At 40.9% G+C, this 26,370-nt stretch overlaps 2 protein-coding genes across 4 annotated transcripts in view; both read right to left on the bottom strand.

Annotated features, from left to right (window-relative positions):
* Window positions 1–7,007: 7,007 nt before the first annotated feature.
* On the bottom strand, window positions 7,008–17,083 carry Mtrf1l (mitochondrial translational release factor 1 like). Of its 3 annotated transcripts, XM_032894781.1 has the most exons (7): window positions 16,644–17,071; window positions 13,570–13,649; window positions 12,089–12,272; window positions 10,717–10,880; window positions 9,188–9,305; window positions 7,861–7,997; window positions 7,008–7,261 (listed from the first exon to the last, which is right to left on the bottom strand). In XM_032894781.1, exons 1-7 carry the CDS (start codon window positions 16,912–16,914, stop codon window positions 7,061–7,063), a joined length of 1,155 nt encoding a protein of 384 aa, XP_032750672.1. In that variant the 5' UTR covers window positions 16,915–17,071; the 3' UTR covers window positions 7,008–7,060. The 3 variants fall into 3 exon arrangements, 2 of the variants coding, with proteins under 2 accessions (XP_032750672.1, XP_032750673.1); XR_004386983.1 differs by lacking the exons at window positions 7,008–7,261; window positions 7,861–7,997 and having other exon boundaries at window positions 9,283–9,305; window positions 12,216–12,272; window positions 16,644–17,083; XM_032894782.1 differs by lacking the exons at window positions 7,008–7,261; window positions 7,861–7,997; window positions 9,188–9,305; window positions 12,089–12,272 and having other exon boundaries at window positions 10,718–10,880; window positions 16,644–17,083.
* Window positions 17,084–23,784: 6,701 nt separating this feature from the next.
* Window positions 23,785–26,370, bottom strand: part of Rgs17 (regulator of G protein signaling 17) — a 35,494-nt gene continuing 32,908 nt past the window's right edge. Inside the window, exon 4 of the mRNA XM_032894780.1 lies at window positions 23,785–25,535. Coding sequence (XP_032750671.1) covers window positions 25,347–25,535 — 189 coding nt within the window. The 3' untranslated portion in view covers window positions 23,785–25,346. The remainder of the gene's footprint in view (window positions 25,536–26,370) is intronic.

Here is a 26,370-nt window from a genome sequence, read left to right as displayed (position 1 = left end):
TAATATAATAGCAAGAGGAGTTTAATTCCAACATGTCTAGCCCTCCCACTTCAAGGGGAGACGACCCTGAGCAGATTTTAACAGGGGATTATATACCTTGAAAAGAATTGGGACAGAATTCAAACAATTGGGGCAAAATCAGCACAATGGTTACGAGGCAGGGTACTGTGCATATTTGTTGGAGCTAAACAACTCTCAGATCGGACTCAGTGTACGGTTCAGGACTTTCCCAAGGGGGAGTTCGGTTGGAAGCAACAGGTAGCTTTGTGTGACAGTTTGGCATGTAGCTGTTCCAGGTACTAAACCAGCTTTTTTCTTTCTGGAAGGGAGGGGTTCCTGTGCTCTGAGGTTTGTGGTGGGAATTCTCCCAGTGGTCCTAGATTGGCCTCAACTCTGCCTCTTTCAGTGTGAAAGCGTTGCGTAAAAGAGTGATGTGTAACCTCCAGGTCCCTGGCTCAGGAGGCCAGTGTAGTATCGGTCTGAGGGTTGGATGAGCACGGCAGAGTAGATGCTCTAGCTAGGCCGTGGGGGCTGGGTTTGAAACTAAAATTTAGGCTTATGATAGCTTTGAAAATAAATCCGTTTTTGAGTTCAAAAAAAAAAGGGGGGGGGATGTGAATGGTGTTGCTTACCAAAATCTTGGCAGCTTTTCCTGTACCCGAGAACTGAGCCTCTAAGTAAAAATGGCTGAAAAGACTCAAGCCCTGTCTTTCAGGAAGTTTATATACTAATGAGAAGAAATTTGGCAATCAAAATTTTCAGTAAATGAACGATACTAACCTGAGTGTTAAAAGAACTGTCAATAGAGACATAGCATGAGAATCTTGAATGGTTAGTTAAGTCTGAGACTTTGAAACATCAGCTGAACTGAATTGACCTCACAAAGAACGACATTAAAAAAAAGTGCTTAGAACTCATCAAGAAGGGTGGGGGAGTCAGAAGCTAGATCTTGTGGTATTTGTAGATTGTTATGGATTTTAGCTGGAGTAATTTGCTGAATGGATATTAAAATGCTGCATGGTCCAGTGTGGTGGCATACACACACACACACACACACACACACACACACACACACACACACACACACACACACTCAGGAGCCAGAAAACCTAGTTTCCAAACAGAGAGGGCAACACAGAGAAACCTTGTCTTGAAAAAGGAAAATAAATAGACAGTTTTAAATGCTGTACCAGGGAGATCTTTGTGCATGTGAAATATACTCCCGGATGTGAAATAATACTAAATGCAGACCACTTGTGCATTGAATTGTGTGTACTATTAATAATGGACTTGGGTTTTAGAGGCAATGGACACCTGTCACATTGCTGAGGAGTGACAAGAAAAAGCTTACTATTAGCTTGCCATTCTTAAGTAATCCTAGCAGTATTTTCACTTTATATTGATTGTGCTTAGAAGTCTAAGATCTCACTGTGGTTTCAGAGCTAGTCAAGAGAGTGCACAAACTTTCGAAACCTCCTGGTAGTAGTGGGAGATATTCTTGAGAGCAAAATGAACCAGATTCCTTTCAGCAAGACTTGAGTGCGGAGTTCAAAAGCCCATGCACTTCTTTCTGTTGTGCCAGGGAGTGATATTTGCTGGAATCTTGATTGTTGATAGTACACATTCCTGCTTCTACTTGGCTTGACCTTGGAGACTCCTTATCATCTTTTATTTACTTATGCAGAGTTGGACATGTGAGATGGGAAGGCAAGATTAGTAAACAACTGAGCGCCTGGAATGTAACCTTTGGTTCTTCACTATAGCCTGAAAGTACTCTTCAGCACCTTTTCCCTTCCTGAAGAAAGTGGCTGATGGGTTGTTGGAAAAACTCAAATTTCTACAGGGAGGCAAGCATATTTTCTTACATGCTGCAATCATTTGTCAAAGTCCTTGTCAGTTCGCCAGGTCAATTATTCATTGGCTTTAAATGGTACTTGAGCTTAGTATTAACTGATGCTCCTACCCGGCTCCCGGGCACTTGTGAATCTCTCCCTCGATGAGACAGAGAGGGCCATTCTGCATTTCACTAGGTGCCAATCTTCTCATGCCCATTCATGTCATGTTTATGTTCTTCTCCTCTTGGGTGAAATATGAAGTACAAAAAAATTGCTTTCATCCCTTCAAATTCTTTTGCAAACTTAGTGCAGACAAGACATTGAGGTATACAGAAATGAGACATGCAGCCTGCCCTGTGCTTACTGTCTGTGCGCTTGATTCATGAATACAAAAATCTCTGAATATTCGTTTATGAATAAAATATAATGAAAAATAAAAGAATTGTAAAGTGCTGGAGTGCTGAGACTCACCACTGTCCAGAATCATAAGGGATCATCCTACCAAAAGGTTTAAAAAAAAAAAATACAAGGGCTGGAGAGATGGCTCAGAGGTTAAGAGCACTGGCTGCTCTTCCAGAGGTCCTGAGTTCAAATCCCAGCAACCACATGGTGGCTCACAACCATCTATAGAGTGATCTGATGCCCTCTTCTGGTGTATCTGAAGACAGCAACAGTGTAGTCACGTACATAAAATAAATAAAATCTTTTTAAAAAATGCAAGTTAGGCCATTATTACTATGAGACTTTGTTTATTTTCACCCTATTCTGTAACTTTGCCTTTTCATTCCTTTATTAAGCATACAAATTTGGGATAGAAATCAACCAGGAAATTTACTATGTCGCAGCAAATGTTTCTTCTTAGGTATTTTGGTTTGTTTTATACTGCATATAGCAGTATCATAGTAATTTCTATAGTGGAAACTTCCCTGAGTCCTAGAACTTAGGAAGGTGAGGAAAAAGGCACTGGTGTGGGATGAGAGCTGCTTGATGCCTGGAGATGACTTCTGGATGTAGGGCCTCAGGGGACTTAAGAGGTAAGGGCAAGGGTTGGGATTTAGCTCAGTGGTAGGCGCTTGCCTAGCAAGCTAAGGCCCTGGGTTGGTCCCCAGCTCGAAAAAAAAAAAAAAAAAAAAAAAAAAAAAGGTAAGGGCAAACTTGGAATCTTGTGTTTAATCCCATGTCTACAAACTTTGAACACCTTCCAGGTGTAGGACCACATACCACTCACTGTGTTGGGATTACGTTTTCAGTTCTTCAACTGGGGAGGACACATTCAGACCACAGCATATGGACAAGTGTTGTGGGGTACAGATAAAGGTGTCATGACTTGTCTTGAGAGTAAAGTATCCTTTGGGATGGACCTTGACACCTACCTGCAGAGGCAAGTAGAGTTTGAGTTTCTAGGTTTAGGCAGGTAGGGAAAAGTGCATGGCTAATAATGAGATGGCTGTGTAAACCACTCCAGGGATCTCAGCACGTCACGGTTCTATTAGGTTTCTGTAGCTATTATTACACTGCTCTACCTTAACTGCTTATTGACTTCCAAATCACATTTGAACAACTAGGGATCACTTAGTGAGTTCACAGATGGAAATCTGCCAGCTACTCTGCATGGGCTGATAATGCACTCAATGGTATCTTATTTTTTAAATGTATTGTTTGTGCAGTCCTGAGTATTGAGCTGAAACCTTCGATATGGTCGTAAGCACACATGGTGCCATTGAGCGGCACCCTAAGGCTCCTGACACATTTTATGCTTATATTGTTGAAATAGTCACATAAGCTTTGGATGGTTCCTTTCTAAATAGCTCTGATATCCTAATACACAGGTAGTTTAAAATTCGATCTAAAGCTCTTTTTGACCTGTAATCCACAGGTCTCACACCTCTTTCTCTTCCCAGGGATAAGGGAGACAGTTTTCTCTTGTTAATAGAATGGAATCCAATATTGTGTTTTGTTTTGTTTTATTTTGTTTTGTTCTTTTTGAGACTGGGTCTATGTAGTCTTGTCTGTCCTGAAACTCACTATGTAGACCAGGCTGGCCTCAATCTTAAGAGATCTGCCTGCCTCTGTGTCCAAAGACTGCACCATCACTACCCAGTGAAATCAAACGTTTAACATTCTTCACAATCCATCTTAACTTTTGTCTTTCAGATCAAGAAGAGATTAGGTAAATTGTAATTACTTAATATAATTGCAGTGTTAAGTCTAAAGCAGAAATAAAATATGGGAGGCTCTGAATATAGTTGAATGGCCAGTCTTGAGTTGTATGGGTTTTTGAAAGGTATTCAGCTGGGGGCTGGAGAGATGGCTCAGTGGTTAAGAGCACTGACTGCTCTTCCAGAGGTCCTGAGTTCAATTCCCAGCAACCACATGGTGGCTCACAACCATCTGTAAATAAAATAAATAAATCTTAAAAAAAAACATTTAAAAAAAATGGAAGCTATTCAGCAACTTCTTAAAAAATGTAAAATACGGCTCCTTTAATCCTAGCACTCAGGAGGCAGAGGCCAGCTTGTTCTACAAAATGAGTTCCAGGACTACTACAGAAAAAGTCTAGGGGTGGGGGTAGGGAGATCCAAGAAGCCCCAAAACCCAACAACTGCAAAATAAAGGGCTGGAGAGATGGCTCAGTAAAGACCAATGACTGCTCTTTCAGAGAACCTGAGTTCCATTCCCAGTACTCTCTGAGCAACGCACAACTGTTTCTATCTACAGTCCCAGGGGATCATATACCCTAATCTGGCCTTCATGGGTACTGTAGGCATATAGTGGACAAACATCCATTCATGAAAAACACCTATGCATATAAAAGGCAGATTAATACACACATTTTAAATGTAAAAAAACCTTTCATGAGATTAGAAGGTATACTGTTCATATGACCTAGTTTGTGTTAAGCACTGTAGGTAGCTTAAAAATCCTTGCCTATCATTAACGGTTTTGTGTTACTTCCTTTCAAATAGTGAGGCACTAAATTTCAGTATAACGTATACTGCCAATTACAAGCTGAGTTTTGAGTGATATATATACACACAGTCAGACAGACAGCAGCACGGGCCAGTCAAACCCTTCCTCTTTCAATACAGTTTTTGTGACAAGAGTGCTAAGTCACAAGAAAAGATGTAGGTACTTTAAACTGGCCAAGCCTCAAGTGTTAAAGACCCGTAATGTCAAACAACACATAGTATCAGAATATCTAGTTTTGTTTTCATAGATGAAAATCCAGTGCAGTGCCTTGACAAAAGGGATTAGGAGTCTGATAGGGGGTAAGCCCACTAGATAGGCACATAATCGGATCTTAGTTTGAAGAAGCCAATTCTAACACATCTAGGGGAAAGGAGAGAAATCGCAACTATTTATTAGACATTGAATGAGGTGTTTGGTATTTATCATAAATTCTGCCACACAATGATATATACTTAAGTAGAATTGTGTCTGAGTGCTATATGATATGTGCAAGAGTAAAATGTCAAGTTTTCCATTCATTTCAGACACTGAATGTATGAAAACATTATTGGAACTGGGCAGTGATTCTGGTTGTCTGACAGTTGACATACATTAGTCCATTCAGAAGGGACTCTTAAAACCTTAGTTGTGATGATATATACTTAATATGACATAGTATCACCTGGATTTTAGAGGGGACACATTCAAACTACTGACGTCTATCCATTTGTTTGCTGGTAGCATGTGAAGCTTGAAGTCGCAGGTGGTAGAGAAACATAAGGACAGGAAGCTTCATTTCTCCTCTTCCATTGCATGGCCTCGAAGGAATACTCTTGGGTACCATGATGGTTAATTCTGTAGACTTGGCTAGCCTGTGTTGTGACTGAGATGGTTAGTTGTCAACCTGACTATATATTTCTGAACTAAAATTCAGAAATGAAGGTCACACCTGTTATCTGGTTCTTGAGGCAAAAAGACAACATGCCTTTGACCCAGATCCTGAGTTGGGAAGACACCGCTAATCTGGGGCCACGCCTGCTAGAAGCCATGTGAGGACAATGGATGAAGGGAGGTTTTGTTCTTTGCTGCTTCTCCTGTTCTCCTGGCCTTGCTATTGCTTCCATTCCTTCACTGGCACTGGAGCCTATTTCTTCAGATTCCCACATATACCAAAGACCAGCTGAGGCACCCAGCCTCGTGGGACTGAGCAACTTCTGGGAGTTTCCATTCACATTACAGCCACTGTTGGATTAGCTGAACTGTAGAGTGTTCAGTCATTCCAATGAACTTACTCTGTGTGTGTGTGTGTGTGTGTGTGTGTGTGTGTGTGTGTGTGTGTGTGTGTTAGAGGCTGGGGAGAGATTCATTCTGTAAGTTCTATGACCCTAGAGAACCCTAATATTTGCTAACACATTATTTTGGGTCTCCTCAAGGTTTGGAGGTTTCACTGGTACTCAAATCAGTGAAATATCAGTCATGCTAACATGCTTTTGCTAACATGTTTTACCAACTGGGCTAAAGGCCTGAGTAGAAAAAACCTAGACTCCTCCAAAAACGGGATTTCCCCAGCAAACTACCAAGTAAAGTGAACCATCAACTCTTCTTGGTCTCCACTCAGCTGCTCCACACTGTAGATCTTGGACACATGGTACTCTATGTGGGGCCATCCTTATAGTGAATTTCTGTAGACACATCCTATTGGTTGTTTCTCTGAGGAACTGATATAGAAGCCCACCAAGGCTTACTATTCAGTAGAGCTTACACTTTGACAGGAGGCTTTTGGCTTAACAGGCCCCACGGGCTTGAGGTTCTGTTTGCAAGGCCCAGGCTATCAAGAGGTTCTGTTTGCAAGGCCCAGGCTATCAGCTGCCAGGTAACCCAGGAACATTTCCATGATTGAGAGGGCTATCCTTACAACATGCCTGACTCCACTGCCGGGAGGGAGCACCTCGTAAGTGCTTCCTTTCTTTAGGACTCTGTTTATGCTATGCCTATCAGTCCTAGTGTGCTTTACAGTATCACTTGTTAACTCCACTATTAGCTTCTGTTTCCTTCCATCATATTAACACAAGCATATCTGCTTTGTATTTCAAATTCCCGATTAAATATTTTGCACAAAAAACAACTGTCTACGTGTCTAATTTTTTATAGAGAATTGTCCAAGAAACTGTTAACTTACATTCCTCAAGAGAATATTGGTGAAGCATTTACACACAAGAGATCTGCACTAGAATTTTCCCAGTGTATATTAAAAACATATATCTTTACAAAGAAGCTTAGTCTTTTCTGGAAATCATTTCTACTAGAGATTCATAATCCGAATAGTCCTTCAGTGACTGTATCAGGTCATCCAGAAGACAGTCTCCTTGCATGAAGCTCTCAAGGTCATGTAGTGATTTGTTTATTCTGTGATCTGTGACCCTGTTTTGTGGAAAGTTGTATGTTCTTATTTTCTCTGATCTTCCTTTAGTTCCAACCTAAAAAAAACAAAAACAAAAACCAATATTGGGGGAGGATATAAGAGATGCATTTAGATCCAGGAAAACTTAAACCTACAGCAATGCAAGAACCAAGTATAAACCGTTGAGTCCCCAAATAACATGCAGGCATGGTACAGAGTAGACTTTACAGTTAAGAGATAAATATTTGAGTCCTGTATCTGCTCCTTCAATGCTCTATGATACAATCAGCAAAATATTGATTACATAATGACACAGTCTAGCAAATGGCTGATATTTAAACAGAAGCAACATATTTATAAATGCATTTATGTATATGGTACCTCTGGGAATTAATGTCACCCTGCTGTGGAGATAAGGTGATGGGTATATATACTAAAGAAGTCACAGAAGGACTGTATAACGCAAAATCAAATACAAAAATGTAGGTTTAATCTTCCAGTACTCTTGCTTCCATAAGTGCAAAGGATTAAAAACTGAGTAGAGATTTAGTATACGTTCACAAATCTGTGTACTGAAGGTGTACACAGGTACTGCCCTTATAATAAATACAAAGATAGTAATAACAAAACTATACTTTCTATAAATATTTTTGTGTTTCTCAAATTCATTTTTACCTGGATCTTTCGAGCGCTGTATCTTTTAGCAGTTTCTTCCTCTAGACGCATGCTGTATAACCTTGCACATAACTTTTTCATAGCCAGCTCCCTGTTCTTCAGCTGAGATCTTTCTTGCTGGCATTCAGAAATAATACCTGAATAATGTTATGAAAATTAAGAGTTTAAATACAAAAATCTTCTTTATTATCAAGGACTATTCCTTTTCTTTCTCATTCTTTTTCTTCTTTGACGAAGCAATAAAAAATGAGAATCAAAGAGAAGACTTTAATTCTCTGTTTGTTTGTTTTTTGAGACAGGGTTTTATTGTGTAACAGCCCTGGCTGTCCTGGAACTTGCTTTGTAGAGCAGGCTGGCCTTGGACTCAGAGATCCACCTGCCTCTGCCTCTGAGGTGCTGGGATTAAATGTAAGCACTACCACGCATGGTACACTTTAAATATTTTTTTTTCTTTTTCTTTTTTTCAGAGCTGGGGACCGAACCCAGGGCCTTGCGCTTGCTAGGCAAGTGCTCTACCACTGAGCTAAATCCCCAACCCCACTTTAAATATTTTTAATACAGACTTTTTCATAGCCTCAGCTATCATAATTTTTAATAAAAATTTATAGAAATGAATGTATATAGAGTATAGAATATAGTTGAGGATTTCATTTTTTAACATATTTTTATTTATACAGCTCACTTATCACCATAATATTTAACAGTTTTCTGTATGTAAAGGACAAAGTCCTACCTGTCCACCTGTCTTCATTACTCCTGGTTAATAGGAGCTATGGCACTTTAAGATCCATATATGTGGTAGTCCAGGAGAGCTGACCTGTATTAACTAGACGCTCCTTGTCACTCATAAGCCACTCCGGTGCTCTATCTAGTAAGACTTAAAAACACAGGTCACTTTGCCCAATTATCTAGATTCCAATTCTGTTGGAAAGAGGCTCCTGAAATTGTATCTAAAACTGTCCATGTATCATGCTTCTCTGTAGAAAGTCCGATGATCTGGGTCTTAGCACTGCAGTTAATAACTGATAATTTAGAACATTTTCTGATAAATAATCATATAATTCACTGAGGCTTTTTTGGAAATAGCAAATCTAGTAAGAATATATCCCATAACTCAATTGGCAGGACTCAACTGTTCTCTTCATAGTGACTAACCCCTCCTCCTTCCTGGAATTATCCTGAACAGATCAGCCACAGAACCAAGTGGCTGGCTCAGAGCCCTTAATGCTGTATTTCGGTATCTGGAAGTTTGTTTCAGTGGAGAGCAGTCAGTCCGCCAGAAATTGATCTTGACTCAGAGTTTCATGTTGAAAACTGAAGGACACACCTGTGGGAAGATGAACTATCCGAACAGCACTGTCTGTGGTATTTACGTGCTGACCTCCAGCTCCACTTGCTCTCTTCGTATCAATTCTCAAATCTTTAGGGTTAATCACCAGTTTAATCTATACATACAAAAAAAGTTGGAACTTTAAGGAACAATTACCCACACCAATTGTCTCAGGTAAGACCCACACAGTATAAATACATGCCACACAGAAAATGTAAAAGGTCCAAGAACAGACCAGAAGCAGAAGGTTGCTTTAGATGATTCAGTGAATGTAGAACGGCACTAACATTCCCTAATCCTCCAAGCTGAGCTTTCTGCCTCGAAAACAGCAGCAGTAAGGACTGGTGAAGGAGGAAACTCGGTGCTGGACAGAGGCCTCCATGGAGAGCAAGTGCAGCCTTACAGAAGAGCAGAGTGTGCTCGCACAGCAGACTCCAGCCTGCTTTAACTTCAGCTCCAGGGCATCCTGGCCCAATTCTGGTCTTTATGGGCCACATGCACAAAGACTCACACACATAAATGTCATTTTTTTAAAAAATATAGAAAATGTAGAATTTTGCTGAATTCAAAAATTTTAGCAAAGGAAACAAAAAATAATAGCAATTGAATACATGAAATTGTTTTGGGGAGAGGGGTGATATTGTTTTTAAAATATTATAATCATAATTTGGAGGCAAAGACATGAAGCCAGGTTACACATTCCAGGAACACTGGAATTCAACAGGGTGATGCCCTGTCCCAGGAGAAACCATGAGAAGCACCATGTTTAAAAATGTCTGTTCCATGAACAGCTAGAGACTGCTCTCTATGGCATGCTAATCATCCTGCAGTAAGATAACCCCTCTCAGAACTGCTAAAATAAAGCTAGACAGATCCTAGAGCTCGCTTCATGTCCTAGGAGCTACAAGGCTCCTGACATCAACTCTCCTGCACTTCCTCTCTTAGCTCTTCTGCTCTCACTCAGGTTTCCCACAGAAATTAAACCCATCAACCCTATCATACACCTAAATAGTACGTTCTCTTAAAACTAGTAAATAGAAACTCTCAAATACTCATATTTCACCTTTTAAGTGAGTTAATTTGTCACTTTTAGCAGAAGAGAAACTAATAAAACAGGTTGTTTTCTTAAATACTGAGGTCTTGCTTTGTGAGGCGAGGTACGCACTCAGGGCCTTGCTAATACCTCTGGCTTATAAAGTAGCATCTGGGCTGAGTGCAGTCCTTTACTGAGGTAACTGGAGAACCCGCCCTGCAGTGCAAAGGGAAGCAGGCAACCAGTCTGCATGCAGAAGCTTATATGACCTGACTCACGGCGGGGGCTTACGATGTCCATTTCATGGGTGGAGAAAACATCCAGTGTGTACCTAGACCATCTAAAAACATGTTCCTTCCTACCATCTAAGCAAAATTACACTTCCTGAATTACACTTTCACCAGTAACTCAAAATATAGAAGGAAGACCAAATGACGAGGTTATCCGGTTGCTGGGAAAGGAGCCCAGCGCTAGACCCATCAGGAGGCTTTACCTCAGTAGGCTGGGGCAGAATTGCCACCGTCATGGTACTGGTGTGGATGCGGCCTTGCTTCTCTGTCTTTGGTACTCTCTGTACTCTATGTACTCCTCCTTCAAATTTCATGTGTCTGTAGGCTTCTGGACCTCCGATGCTGGCTGATGCATGTCTGAGGCCACCTTGAAAACAGAATGGAATTATTTTTATCATTCCTGCTATGCAGAAACAATCGACTATCACATGTATTCTCATGAAGTTAAAAAACCTACAATATAACTGTCAGTAGAGAGTACAAGCACATTAAAAAAACTTTAAAGTTTGATGTTTTAATACATAATTATTACTGTTTAAAAATATCTGTGTATTTAATTTTAGGTCTGAGTGTTTTAATAGTTTGTGTATGCATGCATGCATGTATGCATGCATAACCCAGGAGTACCAGGTGCATATGGAGTCAGAAGACAACATCAGATCTATTGGAAATGGATTATGGGTAGTTGAGAGCCACCATGTGGTGCTGGGAATTGGTCTCAAGTCCTCTGCAAGAGCAGCAAGAGCTCTTAACTATTGAGCCAACTCTCCAGCACCCTACTATGTAATTATTTAATTCTGCTTATTAAATTACTGTGCTGATGAATTCACATGAGCAATAGCTAAAAGACCACATTTTTGGTTTCTTTTTGAGACGTCCTCCTGAAGCCCAGCCTAGTCCTAAACTTAGTGCAATTCTCTTGCTGCAGCCTGTTGGGTGCTAAGATTAAAATGTGAGCCAAGAGTATCCTAAAACTACTTTTCAAAGCTGGAAATGCTTATCATGGAACGGCTTTCCGCTATCGTTTACAGGAGATTCTCAAACTGTGGTTTCATGTAAAATCATTAGGTAAGTAAATAAAGAGCGTATCACTTAGTCCTTACAAATATGTTCTGATCATCATCTTGCCAACCCTCCCCCCAGGACATACTGTAGTAAATCTATGCTTTACGAAAGCTAATCAATTCACCTACTGACTGTGCTGGCCAGAATAATCTAAGGAGCAACTTCAACTGAGGGATGACCACACAACACTATCTGAAGTCCGGGAGACATGACTTGATTGATGACTGATGTGGGAGGGCCACTGGATTGAGGTAGGTGATGCTACCCCTGGGCAAATGGTCTTAGGGTGCCTAAGAAAGCAGGCTGAGGCAGCCAGGAGGAGGAAGCAGTGGGCAGCTTTCCTCTGTGGCCTGTGTTCCGGTTCCTGCCTCCAGGTTCCAGTCTGGAGTTCCTGCCCTGACTTCTCTTTAAGGTACTGCAAACTGAAAGACGGAATAAATCCTTTCTTCCAAGTTGCTTTTGGTCATGGTATTTTTATCACAGCAATAGAAACCTCACTACGACACTGACCTAGTTCACTTGGGAAATATTCCAGTGTTTCAAAATGCCATCTTTTAAATGCAGCGTATTGCTGGTACATGTCAAACATCTCAGAAGTGAAAAGCATGGCTTCCTGACCACCCACACCCGCAGTCACCTCCAGGATCAGGTCACTGCCATCCATGTCTTCTGAAGGAACCAAAAGGGAGATGATCTGCAAATAGAAGACAGCACCTTCCCGTAAGTGACCATTCCTCAAGAGCTCAAAGCTAATGGATCGGGGAACTTAGATATAGAACCCAAGTTTCTCTAAACAATAATTTAATATTGCTCTTTGATATAGAGTCTGACCATCTTGCTAACTGAAAATGTATAGTGCATAATTTCCAGTAAGGTATTAATGTTCCAGTTAAACTTTAAGTGTTATAAAATGCAGCTACTTTTGATAGGTTTGTTTGTATTTCTTGGAATTCTTTCTTTTGTGTTGTGCTCCTTTCTCCACCTACTCAGTGCTGGGAACACAGGTGCACAGCACCACACCAGATCTTATGTGGTCTTAGGTGCTGAACTCGATCAACTCCGTGTTAGGTAGTTAGGAAGGAAACATCTGGGACAGGATACTACACCACATGTCTTGAAATACAAGGCCCAATACAGAAGGAGAATAAAGGTGCTCATCCTACAGTTGCTACTTAAGTTCACCTACACAGAAGAGGAAACATTGATTTTGGAAGTTGAGGACTGGCATTCTATCAGGGCTAAGATAAGGTCACGTTCTCATCCCAGAAAGTTCACTCTGCCTTCAGTCTACAATCTTTCCTACCCATTGTCTATTCTATCACAGTGAAAAAGGAAGAGGAAGAGAAAGAGGAAGAGGAAGAAGAAGAGGAAGAAGAAGAGGAGGAGGAGGAGGGGGAGGAGGAAGAGAGGAGGAGGAGGAAGAAAGCAGAGCGTTCTGCATCTCTTTGCCTTTGCAGTAAGAGCTGGTACAGATATTTATCAGTGAGACTTGTACAGTATGCAACTCTTGTAGCCTGAGAAATCTGGATAAGAAATGTCTTTTTCTGCTTTAAAATCCTCTTTGATGCTGGCAATCCCTTCATGAAGCAAATATACAAGAAAATCAGACAAGAGCTTAAAAAAAACAAAACAACAACAACAAAAAACAAACAAACAAACAAACAAGCAAAAAAAACAGAGTCTAGAGTTGAGGTCTACAGGTGAAGAACAATGACCAAGTTTCCAGAGGGCCTAGGTCCATTTCCCAGCACCCATGTCAGGCAATTTACTCCACCGTGTAATCCGATCCCAGGGTACTCTAAAAGTACCAGGCCTGCTTGTGGTTCAGACACACTTGCAGACAAATACGCACAAATAAAAAATCAACCGCAACAAAAACGTTCTACGTAAGTAGCCACAGGCTGCTTGCCTGGACTTCGCTAAGCCCGTAGTGACCTGGGAAAGAGGAATGGCATAAGTGCTTCACTCTTATATATAACATAATAACATACCCGATGCTTCAGCTCGGCTATTTCTTTTTGACACAAAGCTATCTCACTCTCTGCGAGTCTCTTCAAATCTTCATTCTCATCTAGGAAAAAGAGCAGCAGTTCCAGTTTTCTTAATCGCTGTTAAATTGCTAATAGATTTTCAGTTTGTGTGTTTATAGTTACCACGGATGAAGGAAAATCAGATCTTTCATAGTTGCCACTAATTAAAATTATTGAGAGAATAGTTTTTGTAAGTATATAGCTATAAAAGTTTTCCTGATGGTAAAAGAAAGTTAAATTTAAAAAATTCCAACATAAACATTAAGACTAAAGTTCTCTATATTTTCACCTCCAGAAAAGCTGTAATAATAGACTTTATTTTTTTTTTTTCTTTTCTTTTTTTTCGGAGCTGGGGACCGAACCCAGGGCCTTGTGCTTGCTAGGCAAGCACTCTACCACTGAGCTAAATCCCCAACCCCTAATAATAGACTTTAAAAGAAAAAAAAATTAAGGGCTGGAGAGATGGCTCAGGAGCACGTGACACTCTTGCAGAGGACCTGGGTTCGGCTGCCAGCACTCACATGTTGGCTCGAAATCATGTAATTCTGGTTCAGGGGGTTCTGACACCCCCTTACTTTCTGGATATCGGCACCAGGTATGCATGTTGTGTGTATACATACATTCAGGCTAAATACTTGTATGTATGAAATTAAATGTCAAAAACGTTAACTGGTTTTATTTGCTATGTATGGGTATTAGCCTGCATGTATGTAAGTGCAGCATGTGTATGTCATGCCCACAGAGGCCAGAATGGGGTGCTGGATCACCATTCACTCTCCAATCACAGACAGTTGTGAGCGCTGACTCTCCGGTCACAGACACGGGTGCTGGGCACCAACCCTGGGTCCTCTGCAGGAGCGCTCTTCACAGCTGTGCTGTCTCTCCAGCCCCAGTAAAGAGACTTAGTTTACCAACTTAGGTTTCACATTACCAAATGGATGCATTTAACTAGCTGGAATGCCCAGGCAGGGGCATGGAAGGTTTGAATGGTTAAGCAGAGTTAAAACCTACAGTCGAAAGTCAGTCTTAGTAAATGTTTCCTTAGGATAAAGTATCCAGCCAAAAAACATTCACTGGAGTCTGCCCAATGTTTATATAAATATTCTTTTCATCTCTGGTTTTATGATTATTTTATCTTTGAGTTTCTACTTTTGACTTAAAGATATATTTTCTCATTTGTTTCTCTGCTCTATGGACACCTGCAGCTGTTTTTCCCTCCGAAACAGCAAATGTGCACATAGCTTAAGTGTGTGTGTGCTTACCTATTAAGACCTTATATCAAGGGAGGTGGGGCAGTTCATACACAGGAAAGCTGCCCATTTAGGTAATTCATCCCAAGTCCTGTAGGTCTGCCAGTTCTTTCTGGAACTCGTGGTTTTCTTCTCTCCCCCCCCCACCCCAGATGTGCTGCACTATGCATTCCTGCCTTGTTACTGCCTCTACATAGCTCCATCCGTTAGTGCCTACTCTGACCTCTCCCATTATGCAGGCGCAAGAGCTTTCTCCTCCACTGCAGCTCTCCTGGGCCAAGGCAGAACTCTGAGCCCGTATCCTTCTATGGTAACTTTTATTTCCTCAGTATGCACTCAACAGCAAAGCTCTTTTTCCCTCAAGGAAACTCAGCTTTTGTACCTCTATCTTATATTAAAAATAAAACTCATTCTGATATGGGAAGCTGCCCTGCCCAATATACTTCTACCCTATTTCTTATGATATAACCCATCAAATCTTGTTTCTTAGTGCTTGTTCTGTGCCGGTCTGCTACTGTCTCTCCTTTGGATGGTAAGCAGCCTCCTCCTGACTCTTTCTCCATACTGACACCAACAGTAGACTTTCCCTAGATAAAGCCACGTTTTTGCCTAAAGTGTGAGGCACTGCCCTACTGTTTCAGGCTATAGAAACAGTGCTAATCCTTCATCTTTCTGGTTTCATGTTTGTGGTGGTTTGAATAGGAATGACTCCCATAGACTCGTGTGTGAATGCTTGGCCCACAGTGAGTGGCACTTTTGCGAAGTGTGGCCTTATTGGAAGAAATGGGTCACTGTGGAGGTGGTGGGCTTTGAGGTCGCATATGCTCAAGCTATGCCCAGTGTGACACAGTCTCCTGCTGCTGCTTGCCGATCAAGATGCAGAACCTTGTAGCAGAACCTCAGCTCCTTCTCCAGCACCGTGTCTGATGCATGCTGCCATGCTTCTCCCCTTGAGGATAACAGACTGAACCTCTGAACTGTCCTCCACCCCCAATTAAATGCTTTCCTTTCTAAGAGTTGCGGTGGTCATGGTGTTCACAGCAACAGAAACCCAAACTAACACAATGTTTCTCTTATGTTGCCATCTCCCACACCTATTCTACATACACTTCCACCATACAGTACTTCTCAAGCCGTACCCTCATCCATGTTGGCCACTTCTGCCTTCTAGTCCCTTCTCTTATACCACCTAACCACCTCTTTCTTGCCTTTAGCGACCTGTTTTACTGCTTCTTTCTGCGTTTCATCACTGTTTTTTATATTAAAATTAAAAGTCCTTACTTATTATTTGTTCCCATTTTCGGAACCTGGAGCCCCAGGGTTGATTTCAGTAACCAACCCCAATCAATCCCTTTTCTCACTTTCTTCATCGGGGCAGGGTCTCTGAATCAAGCCTAGAGTTCCCAGGTGTGTTCTACTGGGTCTCTGGAGGCTTCAGGAACACAGACACTTCGGCCTCGGACGGAATGTCGAGGGAAACTCGAATTTTCAGGTCTCGGGGCCTAACTATGGTGCACTGCTCCCCACATTGCAGCAGGTCAATGCCATAAACTCACCCGACTTTAGTTCCTCTGCTGGGACTACCAAGTCTTTCCTGCACACCTGAGCTGCCAGGAGGGGAGGGGAGGGTAGGCAACGGAGATTCTTAGTAACTTACGAGGACTGACCGAGCAGAGAGCACCGTGTCCAGGGAGCTCTAGGGAGCCCGACGGAGGGTTGTCAGAACCCTAGTGACAAGGTCGGGAACACAGATGGCTTCCGAACCCACTGGAGCAGATGGCTTACCGTGCAGCAAGGATTCAGTGTCCCGCAGCTCCCGCTCCTTCTCGTTCAGCAGCCGGGCGGCCGCGGCAAGCTGGGGACTCCCAGCGTCCAGACCGCCGGCCTCCGAGCCCACGCGGCGCTCCAGGAAGGCTCGCAGGGGCCCGCCGCGGGCGAGGAGCTCCTCGGAAGGCGGTGGCAAGCGGCTGATGGCGCGGCGGGCCCACAGGCGCCGGGCACTGCTCAGAAACCCGCTCCGCATGCTGGCCCAGCCGCCCACCGTAGCCAAAAACATACAGAGAACACTCCAGGAAGAACTATGCAGGTCACGAAGGCCGGAATTTAAAAGCTCTGCCGGAAATGTAGCGAGAACTTCCGGCAAGGCGTGAGAAAGCCGCTAAGTTTCCAAAAAGTCAAAAGGTAAGTGGGCGGGGCAGTCAAGAAGCGTTTGCCCCGCCTCCAACCCGAACGCCCGAAGTCTATCCCCCCCCCACACACACACACTCCCCGGGGAAGGGGCTCCGGATCCTCAGCTCCACCTCCAAATGCGAGATTCTGGGAGCTCAGCCCCGCCTCCGCGGGGGCGGAGCTCCACCGCCTCAGCCCCGCCTCTATCGAGGGGGGGGTCTGGGTGGGGGGAGGGAGAAAGGAGACCAAAGCCTGGGTCCTGCTTCTAGTGGGTTTGCTTCCCAAAGCTATGTGGGGATTTGAAGAACCTTGAGGGTAGTCAAGCGACCTGCAGGCACAGAGATCAGAGCCACAGAAGTCATCTATCTCCAGTCTCTAAGGGTTAATTTTAGGGTGGTCGTCTGACATAGGTTCCTTTCAAGGGCAGGCATATCCTATTAAACCTCCAAGTAATGCTAGAAAATCTTATGTTTCCTATCACCCACCACACCATTCACTAGCTTTCTCCGTTTCCTGCCTCACATTCTGACCCACTCAACCCAATTCTCCATTGCTCTCTCACTTTCTTGCTCTTGCTTTCTCCTTCTACAAATTCAACTTAAAACTAACAAACTCCAACACGACCAAGCATTTAAAAACTTTCCTTTATTCTGCTCTGAAGTCGTAACTTAGCTTGCTCAAGGTTCAGTCTGAAGCCCTGCAATTAAAAGGAGAAAGAGGGAGAGAAATCAAGGGCCTACCTCTAGTAGCCATCCATCCTATACTAACTGATGCATTTACAATTTCAAAAGACTTAACCGCGGCCCACCAGAGAAGTGGATAACAGGACATGAATACATACAGACAAGCCGCTCTTGGGGATGCAGGAATTGAAGCTTAGTCTGTGTGCAAATTCTTCCGGATTACTATGTGTTTTTTGGACCACGGTGGTTCCCTGATGATCAAACTGTTCTCCTTTGAGAATCAAATGGTAAAGAATGGGTTCTCTTACCGTCAACACTAATCAAAACTACTAATTACAAGATTATATAAAATGAATTTTGCATCATATCTAATCAATCCGTAGCATCACATACAAGGGGCTGGCATGAAGAAATGAAGTGACTCTTCAGGTAAATGAATGGTGAGGTACTTTGATTTTAGTGTGCGAAGTCCCTCCACTGTGCTTTTAAGACATCAGTAAGTTCAAGAATATACTTCATTTCTTATAAAAAGGTGCTCTAATGTTACATAACAATGTGAAGATTCTGTCTAGAAGTCATTATACTTGGATAGCATTACACCAATAAGCAAACAATAACTTGTCTAAGGATACATGGGAGAATTCTTTATTAATTCAAAACACAGTAAGAAAATCAGTGTAATGCATATGCATTTTACAATAATACCCATAAATTGCCACAATATAGTTAAATGAAAACACCTATTTGTTTTCCTCTGAAAACTCAGATGTCTGGGTTTTCTTACAGTATTGTCATGCTCAAATCTATTACATGGTAAAAACTGTAACACTTTCAAGAAGTCTATTATTGTACATAGGTAAATGATGAAATTGGTTCAATGGAATAAAAACCCAGAAAATTTTGAGCTGCAAGAAAAAGAATCTGGATTTTCTAGTCAACCATGAGTACCCACAGATATTTTGGTATTATAAAATGGACAAGCAGGGCTGCTCTTGTATTCATGTACTCAGAACCTTTTTGTGGTTCACTAATACATACATCAGTGAATGCAAAATGTGGAAATAGATCACTAAATAGGGTGAGCACGGAAGTAAGAAATCAGACACGTTCAAAATGAATTTCACAGAGTCGAATTCGGTAAAATACGTTTTAACATTTTGCAAACTCTTTAAAATCACACACAAGAAACACTGTGACAAACAGGTTAAAGCTTGAGGAGGAGCAACATCAAGTCCTCTACACTTCAGCATTGTACACACTGCTCAGTGGATGATATACAGGAAGGCATTAAGCATGAGTAATTAATAACCTCTTGCTACAATTAACGAGACTAAAATCTTCAAATCCAGCATGTGAGCAGGATTTAATAACTACACGGGCTGTTTCAGGAAAGAGGGAACAGTTGCACTTTTCATAAGTAGATATCCAAGCTAAGACTGATTTGGGTCATTTCATTTCCTAATCCATTCCATTTTCTTTGTAGTATTTGTTAGAAATCTTTTAATGGAGCCTAGTATTCATGCTAAGGCTTTGGCCAGAATTGTTTTTTGTTTGTTTGCTTAGTTGGTTGTTTTTCTTGCACAGTGTAATGCAGGGTCTATTTCACTCTAAGGTACCCTCTTTGCATGCATATCACTTGGCAGCAGAGAGGCTGTATCCAACAGGCAATGCTTTAAACAGGTGACAGGGTGACTGCAACAGCAACAGCAAGGAGCCCAAAGCAAGAGTACTTACCCGGGTGGCATGTGCCTTTGAGATATCATGTAACGAGGTTGGCTATCCGGGGCTGGGCAGGTGGCTCAACAATTAAAGCACTTGCTGCTCTTACTGAAGCCCCTGATTTAGTTCCCGGAGCCCATATGAAGCCTTAAGACCATCCGTAGCTCCAATTTCAGTGGACTCTTCTGGCCTTAGGTGTTGCACACATGTGGTCACATTTATACTTGCAGACAAAACACTCACACACATAAAATAAAAACAAATCTTTATGACAGAAAGAACAGAATAACATTATTCCTTCCAGAGACCAAAAGCACTAGTCCAAAAATGAGAAATCCCACCCTGCAGAGTGATGCTCTACACAACAGATGTCATTTCCACTCAAAACTGTCAAGATTTTGAAAAACACAAGAACGTTTATAGAGAGTCACAGCTGAAAGAAATACAACGAAGGGTGACAATAAGAGGTCATATGTATGGGATGGGAAGGGTAGAGAGAAGACAAGAGGAGAAGTGTCAGGATGATGGGGGGGTGTACAAACTTGATGGGGCAGCATTAGTTATTAATTGGGAATAATTGTTTTCCAGACACAGAGAACACACCAGGGCGTTTTGTACTGCCTTTGTAATTTTTCCATTAAGCTGAAAATATTCTAAAATTTGTCAAACTGTTAATGAACACTTAGCCACTTGTATTAATAATCTTTCTATTCAGAGTATCATGATAAACTTGACAGTCACACTAATATTGAAGGGATTGATTTTCAGTCATACTTTATGAACTTGCTTTTAGCTCTGTCATCCAGTGGCATACTTGGTGGATTTGTAACTAGCCTGATTCTATGTTATTCTGATTCGTGACTTTATGTCCCAGGTCTCCATCATTAAGTGTGGATGTGCGTGTATCTGTGTGTATGTGTCTGTGCATGTGTGTGTGTGGGGGTGTTGCATGTGTCTGTGTGTATGTGCGCTTGTGCATGTGTCTGTGTGTATCTGTGTCTGTGTGTGTTGCTGTGTATGTGTGGTGAGTGTGTGTGCCTGTGCATATTTAAATTTTTCAAGTATGTTTAAAAAATTAAGCAGAGGAAGTAGAAGGCCCAGGGAAAGGCAGTGGGGTACAAAAGAGAACAAGATATAACAAGACACCAGTATGAAAATGGCATGATGAAACCCTCTTTGTGTGCTAACCAAAACATTCCAAGGAAACAAGGGGAGAGTACGCTAAACTGTCACTTCCTAAAAATGTGACTATGACTGGGCTGAAGAACTCTTGAGCAATTATTATATGCAACATTATTGTTCCAGCAGACACCCCATGATCAATATTCGTTTTCAGGCGAAGAAACAGATTCAGAAGGGTTACATGACTTTCCCTACCATCTCTGGATGTAAATACAACTTAAAACCAGCTCTGTCCTTCCAAACGGAAATGTGTCCAAACCTTAGACAGTTTGCTTAATCATCAGTTTAGGACGCACACACTTCTAACTGTTTAAAAAGCTGAAATGCTGTGATGAAGGTGCGAATCAACGGGAAAGTTTGCAACAGAAAATACTTGATGTAAGACATGAGGAGGGAACTGAATTTCAGATCGTATGCATGACACTGTGATATCGCGTATGGTTGTCATCATGGGTGCTTTAGATAACTGCTTTTTCCCAACTTGGAGCATTTGTCATGAGAATCAAATGAGTTCTCAACCCCATTTGCCCAACTAAGGAACACTCCATCTCTCCATGTTTTCAATAGAATGATGGTATGGTGTGTTCTCTTCAACCAGTGGGAAAGAAAGCATGTCCCTTATAGCCGCTTAGGACTATTTCTGTAGGAGTAATATTTCTTAACATACGCAGAAATCAAAGCCAGTGCTCTTTCATTCACTATGTGTGTTGCGATGATATCTTAGCCATATCATAATCTTGCAGATATGTTCTGAAGGAAGGCTCGGTAGGTTTTAGTGGTTTTACCTGCAGTTGTGGCGAGTGAAGAATTACTAACAGTATTACGTGTGGTGTGCTCCTATCAAAGGACAGCATTTTATGTTGATCAGAAATTTGAAAACAGAAAGGAGTACGCTTACAGATTCAAAAATAGATACTTTGGAGATTGGTCACTCATTGCCAATCTAAATAGACAGATAACCCAATTTTTTTGGCCGTATTTCCTATTTCAAGATAATATATCAATATATAAAGCCAAAGGAATTAAAAAATTCATGTTATGTCGGGGGTCTAGGTATATCTTCTGTTTAAAAACAAATGGATGGTTTTTCAAAAAATTCACTTTTCTATACTTTATTTCCATTCCTTCCATTTAAAAACCTTCACCAAAGCACCTGAAAATTTTTATTTGTTGCAAGTGTAGTTTCGACAATTATAATGTGACTTTTTCTGAGACTATTTAAAAAATTCTAGAAAAAAAAAGAATAAACTTAAATTAAGATTCAAGTATTAAGTTAATACAATGGGAGAGATGTATATTTGTTTTCATCAGATAAGTCTTTATCTATTTCTACAGTCCTTTGACACTTAACTATCAAATAAATAGAGCACATTCTTTATACTAGGAGACACTGAAGGGTGCTCGCTAATAAATGTTCTAGGCACAGTGACACACTGTTAGAACAACTGGTCATATATAAACATTGTAAGAATGTTAAAGGCCATATTATACTTTTGACTTTTTCATTTATAACTTCTGTATCAAGGTCCGTTTTTGCTTACATTCATCTGTGCCTTGCCATGCTGTCAGAGCATGTGTGCTTACTTTGGATGACATCGTAATAAGCCAGAAAGAGGAGCCACCCTCCCTCCAGCATTAGCATGTCTATGTGTAAGATCCACCTATGGAGACATCTGTCTTTGAGCCACCTCTATATACGTCACCTATACAATCTCCTTTTCTTTCCACAATAGATAAACCTATAGAAAGTGCATTAACCTCTTGTGTGTGCATTAGCGGATTCTAACAATATACAAAGTTATCTTGGCAATCATCAATGCAAGGTGCTTCACTTAAAGTGCTAGGGTCTCCCCAAGGAGTGATTTGCTCACTGGGAATTCAATCAATTTTGAATAAAGCAAATGTTGTGCTCTTGAAATGGTGGCAGAGACACCAGTTGAGGGCTTTCGTTTGTTTATTGTAGCTCTGTGATTTAAACAGAAGAAATCATACCATACTTTGAAAACCGGCATAGTCACAAGTCCACAGGCACACTCTCCAAAACTTGAAACATTCGGAAGTGAAATGAGAAGCCATCCCCCTGAAATAGGAATTCAACACAGAGCTGCCCACACAGCATCGCCAAGGACAGCGGCTGTGCAAATCCGCCTCGTCAGTGAAGCTTCGTAACCAGGCTCCAAAGACACAGCAACTTTGAAGCAAACACTGTAAATGCCTAGGTTAGAGATGAGGACCCTTTAACGGCCCTTACCTCTTACATTTGGTAAAAGAGTAAATGCATGGTCAAGCAGACAACTCGCCTAGTAGTCCAGAGATATTGTAAAGATCACCTGTGACAGTAAGTCACGAGCATCCGCAGTAACAGGGAATATAATAAAGTCTACATCAAAAACAATTGTGCATGCAGGGCGTCATAGTATATTACATATCTCCTGGTCATGTGCACCAATTCATTGTGCCTCAAACACAGAAATGAGGATGATGGTACACTAGATAGGCATACACATCATATTAGCATAATAAACACTTATCAAGAAAACAATGAAATCATTTAGAACGATGGGACTTCACAATAGAAGCAACGACACTTTTACGTTTTCTTGACTCTTTAGGAAAAAATAGGATTTTTTTTTTGTAAACATCTTCATAGCTATCTTTTTTCTCGACAGATTACTGAAACTATTCAAAGAGTAAATATCTAGGAGACATGAGCAAAGCGCGTCTTAAACACACTAACACTTTCAGAAAAGAGTCCACAGGCATTTGCTAAAAGATGACTATTATAAATATCTTCTATCTTGCATTTTAACTATGTTTCCATAAATAATGTATTTAAAAGTGCTGAGCGTAGTAGGATGGTCAGCGGTGCCAGTGTAAACACAACATTTTGTTTTCCACTCTGCAAACTGTTTTTTTTTTAAATCCCATTTTGTCAAACACTGCAACAGTTAAAATATTTGCATAGGGAATATGTAATAGCCCTTTTAATCATAGCTCCTGAATTCTATATAAATTAGAAAATCATATTCACTTAAAAAACAATTCTTGAAATGTTTTAAATTTATGGAAAAAGAAACATGATGCCAACCTTTCAAGTAAAATAAAGTGAAAAAGAAAACTCCAAACTTGCATCTTAAAAAAATATGTTTAATAAATTAAAAACTGAGAGGTAGTTAAAAATGACAAATAAAACCTATAATTTTAATATCATCCTTAATATAAGGCCAGTATTCTCAGTGGTTATAAATCTTTTTAAATCTTTCATTTTTTAAAGGTTACTCAACATATATTCATTGAGTTTAAGATTAAAAAAATAGTCTCCAGGGGATTTTGATATTGAAAGGTAGGACCTTGATATAAATATGACATTGATTGTAATTTTGGTTTTGTGCACAAGACGATACTGTTCTGAAGGTCAGAAATGCATGCCATGGTCAGGTGAGTATCCGTGTAAAGAGTTAATGTAATTATAAAAAATAATATTGGCAGCTAAAAGGATTGAGCACTGCACTGCCTTCTAGTTACGGACGAGGGTTGGTAGTTTGATTTTAACAATGTTAAAAATAAGTCTTTCTTGAGAGACTACGGTGAAAACAGTTAAGGTCTGACATCGAAGGCTTTCTTCTCTATAATCCCTTGTAAAATGTTGCTTAGGAAAAACTCAAGCTTTTCACTGAATTACACATTCAAGGTGAGCGCGCCACACAGAGGCGACTCCTCAAAGGTGACTTTTACAGTGCTACATGTAGGCATTTCTTTATTACCCTTCCCGTTCTATTCCCAAACTGGGTTACTGAACTTATTATTGTTTACCTGCTGACAGTCATAGGTTTATGCAACGCTTTTAGAACTGAAGAGCCTTTCTTTGATAAATTAATTACACTATTGGACATCTGATATATACATAGACTCTTTTCTTTCTTTTAGACCTAAAAACAGTATCCTTCTTGGAATTTTCAACGAGACAGGATATCTGCAGATTGTTTTGTGCTTTTTAAAATTTTTCTTATCATTGTTAACTATTTTTGTTTTCTTTCTTTTTCTCTCTTTTCTTTCTTTTAAAATATATATATAGCAAACTCTTCTGTAACAAAAATGTCAGAATGTGGGCAGTGAACAACCAGAGGTCTCACACAATAAGGTCCTTCAATGGCCACTTTTTTTTTTAACATGTACAGAAAAATTGGCTTCAGAGTCCATGTACTAAACATAGTATGTAGCGTGGTTAAATATCACTGTTACATGTTTAAAATAGCCTTTGTGTGTATCAGATTATGCTTAAAAAATGCAAACCACAGCCAATTTGTTGGCAATTGTTTCTAAGAGACCATATTGCACAGAAGTCCTTAAATACAGATACAAGGTATGCTACTGACTTAATGGCACAAGTAAAGGGCAGACGAAGCGGTTTTACTTTGCACATGCGGCCTCTAGAGATGCACTAGGGGATTGTTCAGAGGACTAGGAACATAGTTCGCTTGCAAGGAGAGCAAGTATTGAATCAAACAAACTCAATTTGGCAACTCATTTTCTTACACAGGCTTTTTACCCCCTAACAGAATCATGGATAACCTTGATAAAAATAGAGACAAACGACTTTCCCAGTTGTTTTTTCCCAGCAGCCAACCTATTGTTTTTTTCAGGAACTCGATTTCTGATGTTATTTAATTACTTTTATTTCCCATCCCAGCCCTCTGAAATGATTTTTTTTTTTTTTTGGCCTTTCAAATGAAAATTAAGATTCAGAAGTGGAGCTGGCAGTACTTTCGACAAAGGCTTTGTAGATCTGCGAGTTCAAGAATCTTGGGAAAGAATCTCTGTGCATTAGGGTGTAGATCTGAAGCTGGGCATCTTCGTACATGTGAGGGCTGGGCTCCAGCAGATTCCTGTTGATCACCTCTCTAACTCGAGAATCGAGGCTGACCTAAAAAGAACAGAAGCAGATATGACCATGTGCTTTGCCAAACAAAAGGCCTGGGCTAAGTAATCATGACATCTCAGAGCGACTTCATAGATTAAGTCTCACACCCACAGCAGCAGAGATGGTCCTTCCAAAGGCTAAACAATGCTTAGCGGTCCCCCTCCCACTTCTCACGCTGAATTACACAATGGGGAGAGAAAGAAGAAGAAACTTGGTTTACGGATATCTTGGCTCCTTTGTTTCTCTTCTCAACTTATTATAGAGTGCCAGAGAAGCATCGGAACGTGAATCCATCCCTCCCTCTGCTTCCTGAGATTGTTGGGGTGACTCTGTTGAAAATGGAGCACAAATCTGAAGGCAGAAAGGAGCTCTCCAACCAAAACCAGCACACAGGCCACAGGTGTTACCCAGTAGCTTCATATTCCAATGATCTCTCATAAACAAGGAAGGAAGCATGACCATGGAGGAGTAATGTCCACCCTAGTGAGAGGAGGCTTAATGTCCTCTGAGTAGACACATCTAGGAGACATATCTCTCTATACGGATGAAACAGAATCCAGGGTAATGATGTGTAATAGTTAATAAGAGAATCTTAGGGATTCAGAATATTTACTGAAGTTATCAATGCAATGGAACTTTCAATGTATACAGAAATTAAATTCAGTAGGAAATCCAGTAACCAACACATCCTTCTATTACTGGACCATTCCCTTGGGACATGTTAGAAAGGGAAGGAGTGACAAATAAATGGCAGTAAACCCATGGTTAGAATGAAAGCTCTGTCCTGAAAGGCCACATTGGAAAAACCCTACAAATGGAGGAGGCTTCCATCCCCAGC

Source organism: Rattus rattus, chromosome 2 (genome assembly GCF_011064425.1).
Source record: "Rattus rattus isolate New Zealand chromosome 2, Rrattus_CSIRO_v1, whole genome shotgun sequence".
NCBI classification, from domain to species: Eukaryota; Metazoa; Chordata; class Mammalia; order Rodentia; family Muridae; genus Rattus; species Rattus rattus.
The sequence above is the reverse complement of the archived record's forward strand: the minus strand, read 5'-3'. Positions and strand labels throughout refer to the sequence as shown.